This window comes from Pristiophorus japonicus, chromosome 1 (assembly GCF_044704955.1).
Source record: "Pristiophorus japonicus isolate sPriJap1 chromosome 1, sPriJap1.hap1, whole genome shotgun sequence".
Taxonomy (NCBI): Eukaryota; Metazoa; Chordata; class Chondrichthyes; family Pristiophoridae; genus Pristiophorus; species Pristiophorus japonicus.
Genome location: NC_091977.1, coordinates 170,945,733 through 170,958,018, shown reverse-complemented (window position 1 = coordinate 170,958,018; position 12,286 = coordinate 170,945,733). Strand labels below are relative to the sequence as shown.

General features: G+C 42.5%; 1 protein-coding gene across 1 annotated transcript in view; it reads right to left on the bottom strand.

The window, feature by feature from the left end:
• Positions 1-12,286, bottom strand: part of kiaa0825 (KIAA0825 ortholog) — a 769,133-nt gene that overhangs the window by 469,670 nt on the left and 287,177 nt on the right. The window contains exon 16 of the mRNA XM_070884909.1: positions 8,109-8,514. Within this exon, the coding sequence (XP_070741010.1) occupies positions 8,109-8,514 (406 nt within the window). The remainder of the gene's footprint in view (positions 1-8,108; positions 8,515-12,286) is intronic.

Genomic DNA, 12,286 nt, shown 5'->3' with positions numbered 1-12,286 from the left:
TCTCTGGATGCGGGCCGATGCGTTGGTATTCATCCCTTTACTCTCAGAGAACAGGGATATAAGTGGCTTATGGTCAGTTTCCAATTCGAATTTTAGCCTAAACAGGTATGGATGTATTTTCTTTACACCATAGACACACGCTAACGCTTCTTTCTCAATGAGAAAGAAGCGTTAGCGTGTGTCTATGGGGTAAAGAAAATACATCCATACCTGTTTAGGCTCTCTCAGCCTTAGACAGACTCCTGGATGCATAAGCAACCGGTTGCAGTTTCCCGAAATCATTAGCTTGTTGCAATACACACCCGACGCCATATGACGACGCATCACATGCTAGTACCAAATGCTTACATGGATCATACAACACAAGCAATTTATTTGAGCATAACAATTTTCTCGTTTTTACAAAGGCATTTTCTTGGCTTTTGCCCCAAACCCATTAGCCCTCTATTCGTAGTAAGACATGTAGTGGTTCTAGCAGGGTGCTGAGACCCGGTAAGAAGTTACCAAAGTAGTTCAAGAGTCCCAGAAACGACCGCAGCTCCATCACGTTCTGTGGCCTTGGTGAGTTTCGATTGCCTCCATTTTCGGGTTGGTGGGCCCGATGCCGTCTGCCGCAATCCTCCTTCCCAAGAACTCCACTTAAGGTGCCAGGAAAATGCACTTCGAGCATTTTAACCTGAGCCCCACACGATTGAGTCGACTAAGAACCTGCTCCAGGTTCTGCAGGTGCTCCACTGTGTTCCGACCTGTGACCAAGTGGTCGGCCTAGAAGACCATGGTGTGCGGGACCGACTTCAGTAAACTTTCCATGTTTCTCTGGAATATCGGCGCCGCTGATCGGATTCCAAACGGACATCTGTTATAAACAAAAAGACCTTTGTGCGTGTTGATGCAGGTGAGGGTCTTTGATGATTCCTCCAGTTCCCGCGTCCTGTTGGCTGAAGTCAGATCCAGCTTCGTGAACGTCTTTCCTCCCGCCAGCGTTGCAAAGAGGTCGTCGGCTTTTGGTGGTGGGTATTGGTCCTGCAGGGAGAAACGACTAATAGTTACTTTGTAATCGCCACAGATTCTGACGGTGCCATCTCCCTTGAGGACTGGGACAATAGGACTGGCCCAGTCGCTGAACTCGATCGGTGAGATGATGCCCTCTCTTTGTAGCTGGTCTAGCTCAATCTCTATCCTTTCTCTCATCATGTACGGCACTGCTCTCGTCTTATGATGGATGGGTCGCGCCCCCGGAATTAGGTGGATCTGCACTTTTGCTCCTTGGAATTTCCCGATGCCTGGTTCGAACAGTGAAGGAAATTTGTTTAAGACCTGCGCACACGAGGTGTCGTCAGCGGGCGATAGCGTTCGGATGTCGTCCCAGTTCCAGTGTATCTTTCCCAGCCAGCCCCTGCTGAGCAGCGTGGGACCATCGCCCGGTACCACCCAGAGTGGTAGCTTGTGCACCGCTCCATCGTAGAAGACCTTTATGGTAGCACTGCCGATTACATGAATCAGTTATTTTGTGTAAGTTCTTAGTTTCTTGCAAATTGGAGTTAAGACTGGCCTTGAGGCCTTGTTGCACCACAATCTTTCGAAAGTCTTTTTGCCCGTGATGGATTGTCTTGCGCCCATGTCCAGCTCCATTGACACGGGGAGTCCATTTAGTTCAACATTCAGCATTATCGGGGGACAATAATTGGTGAATGTGTGTACCCCATGTACCTCTGCCTCCTCTATCTGAGGCTCTGTTTTGTCGTGATCCTCCTCTGCAACCTGGTGGTTTGCAGGTTTAACAGGCTTAGCAGCTCGCCTGCACACTCATTGGAGGTGTTCCATTGTGCCACAGCCCTTGCAAACGTATCCTTTGAATCGGCATGAATGGAAATGATGATCACCTCCGCAGCGCCAACAAGGTGTTAATGGCCTTGCATTCATCACCCTTGATGATGGACTCTGAGACATCTGCGGACGTGTAGCTGCAGGTATGTGTGACCTGCCCTGTACAATTCAAAAACAACATCATTTTGTCCACAGTACTTGTAGCAGCACATGTGTGCTGAGAGATTTGCTTTGTATTGTCACTGCTGGCAATGAACGCCTGGGCTATCGCTGTGGCCATACTCAAAGTTGGGGTCTCTACAGTCAAAAGTTTGCGAAGTATGGTTTCGTGGCCAATGCCAAGTACGAAAAAGTCTGTGAGCATGTGCTCCAAATGACCTTGAAATTCGCAATGTCCTGCAAGGCGCCTTAGCTCGGCGACATAACTCGCCACTTCCTGGCCTTCAGATGTTTTGTAGGTGTAGAACCGATACCTCGCCATCAGAACGCTTTCCTTCGGGTTCAAATGCTCTCGAACCAATGTGCACAAATCGTTGTACGATTTCTCCATGGGTTTTGCTGGAGTGAGCAGATTCTTCTTGAGGCCATACGTTGGTGCCCCACAGACGGTGAGGAGGATCGCCCTTCATTTGGCAGCGCTCTCTTCCCTATCTAGCTCGTTGGCCACGAAGTATTGGTCGAGTCGCTCCACAAAAGTTTCCCAATCATCTCCCTCCGAACATTTCTCCAGCATGCCCATTGTTCTCTGCATCTTTGGGTTCGCTATCTGTATCTTGTCACCAATTGTTGTGTATGGAGAAAGAGTCAGACTGAACACTATGAGCTCAAAGGAAAGTGTGACCTTAGTCTTTCATTGCAGGTCTCCAGAGTGCCTCTCCAACCTGTGAAGCCTTCTTAAATACCTGTGCTCCCAAGGGATTATGGGATCCCTTGGGACTCCGGGGAATGAGCCCTCTGGTGGCTGTACAGAATAAATACAAGTCCACATATATAACATATACTATGCCACAACACGTCAGGTTCCACATGTACGCTGATGACACCCAGTTCTATGTCAACACTACCTCTCTCGACCCCACCACTGTCTCTAATTTGTCATGCTGCTTGCCTGACATCCAGTACTAGATGAGCAGAAATTTCCTCTAACTAAATATTGCGAAGACAGAAGCCATTGTCTTCAGTCTCCATCACAAATTCTGTTCCCTAGCCACCGACTCCATCCCTCTCCCTGGCCACTATCAGAGTTGAACCAGACTGTTCACAATCTTGGCGTCCTATTTGGCCCCCAAATGAGCTCTCGACCACATATCCGCTCCATCACCAAAACTATCTACTTCCACCTCCATTATATCGCCCGTGTCTGAGCCTACCTCAGCTCATCTGCAGCAGAAACTCTCATCCATGCATTAGACTTGATTATTCCAATGCTCTCCTGGCCAGTCTCCCATTTTCCACCCTGCTGAAATTTGAGCTCATCCAAAACTCTGCTACCCATATCCTAATTTGCATCAAGTCCTGTTCACCTATCACCCTTGTGCTCCTGGTCCAGCAACATCTCGATTTTAAAATTCTCATCCTGGTTTTCAAATCCCTCCATAGCACCAGCCCATGTTTACATGCATTTGTTAAATTATAATAGAACTAATAATAATGGAAATAATAGTGGGTGTACACTTAATCCGAATGTAATTGCACACAAGCTTAAAATGAGTCCATCTCAACAGTGTTTTTTAAATTAATTTGCCGACCTCATAACCATTTAATTTGAATTATGAACTGCATTTTTATTTTTGGACATAGGCATCACATTGGGTCTTCAAATTTAGCACCAAAAGTAGTCCCGTGCAAAAGAAAAAGACTGATGGACTACAAAAATGTGTCCACTTATCTACATAAGTGTATTCATGGGAAATGATGGCAAGATCTGCTCACATCCTCCCCAGATTGAAAGGGTGATCTTTCAAGGTGAACAACTACAAAAATAAAGGAGAGCGTACAGGGAAACAACAAAAGAGTAAAAAAAAACATTCTAAATGCTTCCAGTATTTACCGATGCTAATTTTGCAACTACAATGGCATGCAAAAGTTTTTTTTAATATCAGAGCAGAATTTTAAATATCCGCATTTCTCTTTGTTAAATACTAGCTCAACAATTCTGAAAGGACACCATGTCTTGTTTTAGAAACAGAAGGGTGGTACAAACTATGTCATTTATCAGGGATCTTTCAGGCTGACATTGAAAAAGTTGAGGCCTCTGACCAATCAGTACATTATGTCAGCACCTGAATCGTATCCTTTTCTGTCTATCACTTTGCAGGTGAAGCAGATGATTGTATTCAGTCACAGCAATGATTAATGAGTTCCTCTGTAGATTTGGGACAGCCTATCAATCATGTCATTAGAGAGAATGTGCCCTGAAAGAGGCAGTCCTCAGCCAAGGAATAACTGCATTCATCTTAATCTATATATGCACCCAGCCAGCCAAGTCAGGGTCACTATGATGGAAAACAATAATCTTTTCTTGGACAAATTACTTTGCAAAGTCAGGCATTTCTTCAGATTCTGAACTGCATATTTATTTTAGGATACTGACTGATGGTTTACCACTGAGACAATACTTCAGACTGAAAGTTATTTTAATGAACAATAATGTTACCACAAAGTATACACAGACAGGTGATGCATACTGCTGCCACTTTCTCTAATACTTAACACACTGCACTTTTTGAATATAGAAGTGAAGCTTTTCTATACTACAAAGCACCTACACTTTGCATTTCAGATATGCATGTGAGGAAGATTGGTCGGATTAGTTATGACTAATACAGTATATAATCAATAAACAACCCAAACATATTTAAGCAACTTGCTTACGGCTTGATTTGTTGAACAATAAAACATCTATATGAATCTAGCGTGCATTTTTTCTGTCATATTCTGTAACGTTTCAACATTACAAGTGCATATATAAAATTGTCTTGCAGTTGGTTGGCTCAACTTTTGTATTCATAAAGCAGCAATAATTCAGACACAAACAGGTATGTAACATATGAATTAAACATGACAAAAGGGGTATATTTGATTCAAGTTCTATTAAGGACACAAGAAAACAATGAGTTAAGCAAACAGTCAACAACAGATACCAATAAAGGGAGAAGCTAAAACACTAAAACCACTCCTAAACTTCTTGAAAATCGTTTGAGTTCCCCACTGACCTGAGGACTTACTACTGGAATTAGGATATTTGTCGATTATGCTTGGGTGATGCACCTTGGGATGGTTTTTAATGTTAAAGGTACTATATAAAAGCAATTTGTTGTTTATTTTCTGTGTTTGAAATGTCTGTGGCAATGTTTTCTGTCAAAGGTCTGTGCCTAAGTGAGAAGCATGAGCTTTGAGTTAATGCAGATTTTCAGATCCATATTATTCGCCAGAGACTCCAAGCTCTTATAGCTCTTAGCATGCACCATTATGGAACTTCTAGGGCCCAAGTTTCGGCCTCAGTTGCTCCTGATTTTTTGGAGCAACTGGTGTAGAACGGAGTATCTTAGAAATTCAAATTCTCGGCATTTAGTTTGCTCCAGTTCTAGTCAGTTAGAACAGTTTCACTTTGGAACAGAATTTTTTTTTCAAAAGGGGGCGTGTCCGGCCACTTACGCCTGTTTTCAAAGTTTCGGCAGTGAAAACTTACTCTAAACTAACTTAGAATGGAGTAAGTGAAGATTTTTGTACGCTCGAAAAAACCTTGTCTACACTTTAGAAAATCAGGCATAGGTTACAAATTAGGCGTAGGGAACAAGGTGGGGGGGGGGGGGGGAGGGAAGTCATTAAATTCTACAATCAATCCTTAGTTATACTTATACAAATATTATACAAATAAATCCAACCTGAATAAAAATTTATAAGCAAAGAAAAGATTAAATAAACCATGTTCCTACCTGTGTGAAACATCAGCAGCCTTCGAGCTGCTGTGCTTCAGGCAGGTCTTTCGTGTTGGAGACAGGCAGGGGTGTGGCATCAGTGTCTCGACGGCAGCCCCAACAGCGGCAGCAAGCAGCCTTCGAGCTGAGCTGCTGTGCTGCAGGCAGGCCTTCATTCTGTTAGTGGCTGGCCGGCAGCCGAAGGATCAACACCGGAGGCATGCAGCTTTTCAAGGGGGCTGAGGCCATTCGGCCATGGGATAGGAATGGCGTCAGTGGCTGGCCAGCAGCCGAAGGATCAACACTGGACGCATGCAGCTTTTCAAGGGGGCTGAGGCCATTCGGCCATGGGATAGGAATGGCGTCAGTGGCTGGCCGGCAGCCGAAGGATCAACACCAGACGCACGCAGCTTTTCAAGGGGGTTGAGGCCATTCGGCCACGCTTCAGGGGCGGCGTCAGTGGCTCGACGGCAGCCGAGTCCTTTTAAAAATGGCCGAGTGCCAATGTTTGTTTGACACTGCGCGTGCACGCATGCTCCAACGCGCACACGCAGGGTTGCCGGCACCACATTGGCTCATTTAAATTGGACCCACCCCCCACTACTTACAGAATCAGCGCGAGTGTTTGGCTCCGCCCCCCGATCGAGCTCCGAGGAGCCGGAGAATATCGAAGTTTTTTTCTATCGCACTTTTAGGCGCGAAGAACAGGCGTCCAGCTCGGAGGTGCACCGTTTTCAGCGCGGGCCGAAACTTGGGGCCCTAGAATTTATGATGAATAACAGGCCTTTCATGTTTTGTCACACTTTGGGTATCACAATATGAGTATCATGCCCGTATGTGTACACATTTCTGTGTCACACTCACTACAGACTAGGTAGGGATCGTTCCAATCATCGAGACAGAAACAGGAATGATGAGTACCAATCATGACGTTCAAAGAAGTATAAATCAATAATGCAGACAGTAACAGCTACCAATAAAAAAAAGGAAACGGCAAACTAATTAAATCCATTTGGCCAGGATCTAAACTGAACGCATTATTGGAAATCAGATTTGTAACACTAATAAAGACATTAAAATTACAGAAATTTAGAAGAAAATGATTAAACTTGCCTTATATTATAGCATTTTCTGTGTTAAAATTGCCTCCAATAGTGTTTCCATTGAAGGCATGTGCTTGAACCTGGAGTTCATTTAGGTTTCCAAAACTATCACCATTAACTGAAAAGACTCAAGCTAATAAATTACAATATATGCCTGTGATACAACTTCTCAATTACTTGTACATACAACTTCTAGAAATTGTTCGGATTGTCAGCAGGACTGGCCATTAACAGAGCGTGTCTGTACTTGCTGTTTGTAAACCTAAACCCCTCCAATGGAAAATTACTGAGAAGGAAAACCGCCATAGAAATCATGTTAAGGAATAACCAGAATGTGTGTTCTTTTAATGAAACATTTACATCTTCAAATTTTCTGAGGTAACTTTGAAAGTAAAATTCGTCATATGAGATACCAGCTGAAGTCCCGCAACTACAGCTAGCAAATACTGTAAGAGAAATGAACAGACACAGCTGAGCAGAAAAATGGTGATTGAGGATTGACCCTGAACAGATCTTTAGATTTTGTAATATATTCTAAATGATTACAGCAGTGACATTTTTATGTTTATATGAATATTTGCTGTATTTCTTTTGAGTCTGAGTATAAAAACAGCAGCCAGAAGACTGCATCATTATTTCAGTTGGTAGGGAAGTTTAAACAAAAGTCTTGTATTTACATTTAGTATATTATACTTGGTATAAACCAAATTTATTTTGATAACACTAAATACAGTTTCAGAGATATTTGGTCCAAAATGTAAGATCAAAAATTAGTTTTTTTAAGTTTTATATATTTTTTGGCTCCCCCCATTAAGACAGAACATCTTTAACAGTTGATATTTCTAAACGTTAAACAAATTATAAGATGGCAAATAAAAATGAATGACAACTAGCACTTCATCTTATATATTTTGAAACAACGATACCTAAATATCCACCTAAATGTGGAATAAATGTATTTACTAGTCACTAACGGAGAACAAATGGATGGTTTCAGATTATACTTGAAACAAACATGGCTTAAATCATGACTACTAAATATGGATTTAATGAAATAACTTTTCCTCAGTCCATATATATTTTGGAATTATATTGACTTGTAACACTTTTTCAAGTCTGCACCCTGTAGTTTAAAGTACAATTTGTTCAACAAATAAATATTTTAATATACTGAATTGTATTGACAAATAAACTATTCACAAGTGTATAATTTTGAACAATATTTAAATGCAGAATATTACAATTAATTGTTACTTACTTTTCTGTGCACAATTTTTTTGCTTTTTGTAGTTGGGCTTCAATCCATTTAGGTCTTTGTTTTTCCAAACAATTGATGACCTTCTGTATTATTGGCGTGGGTCTTTCCTTTTCCTTTCCCATAATGCTCTGCAGACATTCACTCAATAAACCCAGTTTATCTTTACTCCATCTATCTATTGGAACACTTGTTAAAAACTCTATGGCATTTCCATCTTCCAGTGTTTGGCAAATAATCATAATAACATACCAAAGAAGGCATGATTTTCTGAGCTCAGAAATATTGTTCTGAAGTTTTTTTTCTGCTAAGATGAAGAGGAATTTAATTGTTGAAGGCAATGAAGCAATTGCAGCAGGGAGGTTACCAATTACAAGTGCAACAGCTTGCGCTATAAGTTTTGTGAAATCTGAAAGGAAAATATTAATATGATCATAATTAGCATTATTACTCTTCACATCTCTTGCAGGACTATGTCTATATATCTACAGTAAATTAATATTTTCAGTATATTTATAAAGTTTTATCAGTGTAAATTTTCTGTAACATTCCTGTAATGTTGCCTTGGCCCTAAGCTCTGCAATTCCCTCCCTAAGACTCTCCACCTCTCTTTCCTCCTTTAAAAAGCTCCTTAATACCTACCTTTTTGACCAAGCTTTTGATCATCTGCCCTAATTTCTTATGTGGCTTGGTGTCAAATTTTTTGTCTTGTAACACTTCGGTGAAGCGCCTTGGGATGTTTCACTACATGAAAGGTGTTGTACAAGTACAAGTTGCTGTTGTGATTTTATTGTGGGGCAGGATCGTTCTGTGCAAGGGGCCAGGGCAAGCAACAAACTGACATATCAAGACCCGGAGAAATTTTAACTCCAGAGCTTAATTTCTATATCCTGATCCTGGCTACTGTCTGAACCCGGCAGAAGTCAGTGCCTGGCTAGGCTGGGATGGGATGGCAGGGTCGGGGTGAGTGGGGGCGGTGGGGAGAGGTAGGAGCAAAGATTCAGATGGCAGGAGGTCACTGCCATGGACCTGCGGGAATAGAGGGAAGGGATACCCACTTACAAGAGAGGCTCAAGCTTTCCTTGTATGCCCCACAAAGAAACCCCAAAAATCTTTTAAAAAACTTAACTGCCTGGGTTTCTTCAGGCCCTCAATCCAGCTTCCGGCAGGTTTGGGGAGTCTTTCACTGTTCCCCTGCTCATGCCTCCAGACATCTCGTCCTGATGATGTCATTGGAGCTTGATTTACATATTTAATGAGGATCCCGTAGGTTTAGGACAGTTCTCCTTGTTGCCTGCAATTTAAAATGCAGTCAGATCGGAGCGGGAAAGCAATGGATAAGTCCTCCACTCCATTTTAACTGCCTGCCAGACTGATTTCCACCAGGCGTGGGGAGCAAAAATCGGGACCATTATTCCTGTTGAGGTTGTTGATTGTTAAGTGAGACTAAAATGGCTGAGTATTGTAGTTTTGCTGAACTGAAAATCTTTCAGTATATGTAATTACCCAACCTTCAATGTTGATGCCATCTGCATCTGATGCATGCTAATATTTCCAGAATATAAACAGTCAGTCTTTTGGGCAATCTATCATAAAATAAATTTAACTTAGGAAAACAAAATTGATATCAACTGTACCGCAAACATTCTAACAAAATTTTGAATCATAAGCTTTGAACTATTAGTTTCATGTAGCTCATATCTAAGTATTACTGAGACATGGCTGCTGAAAAATCAGGACTGGGAATTGAACATTGCAGGGTATAACATATTTAGAAAAGATAGAGAGGTAAAAAGGGGAGGTGGAGTAGCTGTACTAATTAGGGAAAACATAATGGCAGTAGAAAAAAGTGACAAAGATAATAAAGGATCAATCACACCAATAGGTGTAGTCTACAGACCACCCAATAGTGGAAGGGAGGTGGAGGAAGAAATCTGCAGACAAATTAGGGAAATGAGTAAAAAAACATTGAATAATAATCATGGGGGAATTTCAACTACTCCGATATTAATTGGACAGAAGAGGTAGGTAAAAGGGATAAGGGAATGGAAATTCTACACTGTGTACAGGACTCCTTTCCAACCCAATATGTAAAAAGCCCAACAAGAGAGGATTCGCTATTGGGAATGAACCAGAGCAGATAAAAGAAGTAAAAGTAGGAGAACATCTAGGCAATAGTGACCATAATATAATACGCTTTAAGATGATAATTTGAGAAGGACATAAGTATGATGAAAACCAATGTAAGAGATTGGAGAAAGGCTGATTTTGAGGGGCTGAGAATAGAACTTGGGAAAATAAAATGGGCAACGATATTGGCAAACAGCGATGTAGAACAGCAATGGGAAACATTTAAGATGGCATTCAACAGAGTGCAGGAACAATATATTCTGCTAAAAGGAAAGAACACGAATGAGATTCCATGGATGAATAAAGCCATAAGGGAACAATTGAGGGTAAAGAAAGAGGCATACATTAAGTACATAGACAACAGACATGATGAGGAAGAATACGAAGAAATTAGGAGAGAAGTCAAAAAAACAATCGGAAGGCAAAGAGCAACTATGAAATTACATTATCAAGGAACATAAAACAAAGCCTTCTGCATGATGATGCTGCGGAGGAGATGGTTGATTCAACGTCATCGCATGAGGAACCTCCTGCCCATCATCAGTAGTAAGATGATGGGCAGGAGGCCTTATCCACATCGGGTGTATCGAGACAGGCGTTCATACCTGCACCTGAGTGATGCAGACGGTTGCGTTTCCGCAAAGAAGTTGTAACTGAAATCTGTGAGTTAGTAAAAGCAAACCTGCAACCTAGAAGCGTCAGGAGGACTGCTTTGTCAGTTGAAGTGGAGGTTACAGCTGCACTTTCATACTATGCATCTGGATCATTCCAGGCCACAACTAGGGATGTGTGCACCATTTCTCAACATGCAACACATATCTGCATTCGGCATGTGACTGCTGCACTATACGCCTGGAGGAATGACAACAAAAAGTTCCCCATGACCGTCCAGGCAATGCGTGAAAGGGCTGTGGGCTTCTCCAGGATTGCTGGCTTCCCAAAGGTACAGGGCTGCATTGATTGTACCCACATCTCCTTGCGAGCACCTTTGGAGGATTCCGAGATGTACAGTAACAGAAAAGGCTTCCACTCTGTTAATGTGCAGCTCGTGTGTGAATGCATGCATCGCATCATGTCAGTTGATGCGAGATACCCTGGGAGCACCCATGATGCTTTCATGGGCAGAGCTGGCTGCTGGGAGACAACGAGTACGGCCTTGCCACCTGGCTTAAGGCCCCCCCCTACGCGTAACCCGGACGGAAGCTGACCGGGAATACAACATGTCGCACATTTGGGGCAACGAAGTCTAATGTAATTCTTTAATTTTAGATTTTTTTCAAAGTACCACCTCACCACCGACCAAATGTCTCCTCACCGGGCTCGAAGGTCGGCCGGCAGAGTCACTCCCTCATCCGGACACAGGGGCTCGGCAAACATCCTCCCCTCCCCCCGGGCTTCTTTTGAAGCTGCTATATAGTGTAAGGCTTCTCATGCCTTCAGTTCGGCTTCCACAACCCTCAGGGTTCTTCTGAAGCTGAGCCCCGAGCCCGTGTTTGGGCGAGGGAGCGATTCTGCCAGCCGACCCTCGAGCCTGGTGACGAGATGTTCAGTGGTGGTGTGGCACTTTGAAAAAATCTAAAATTAAACAATTGCATTAGACTTCCATTTTCTCCATTTTGAGTTTGAAAAAATTAAGCTTCATGATGCTTGACTCCCTCCAAAACTTCGCATAAAAACAATGGCGTCTTTCTGTGCTGATTTTTTAATGTGCGCTGGTTTTTCTTAAATGCCCAGAAGGTTTTTTGGGAGTGGTCACATACGCTGTCCGAGGAGAAATGTAAGTTGGCCAAACTTGAATAAATCTGAAAAACTGGCGCAGACATCAGGTTACGCCTCCTATGACGCACAAAAAAATGAACCTAAAAAAATTGTAATTAACTAAGTTACGCTGATGCAGAAACTTTGGGGAAACTTGGATATTTTAATTTAGGCCATAAAAAGGGGCACGCGCCAAAAAAACGGCGCAGATAACTGCGGAAAATTGAGCCCTTTAAGTGCACATTCAAGTATTTTTTAAATGTGATGAGGATTTCTGTCACTAGCACCCTTTC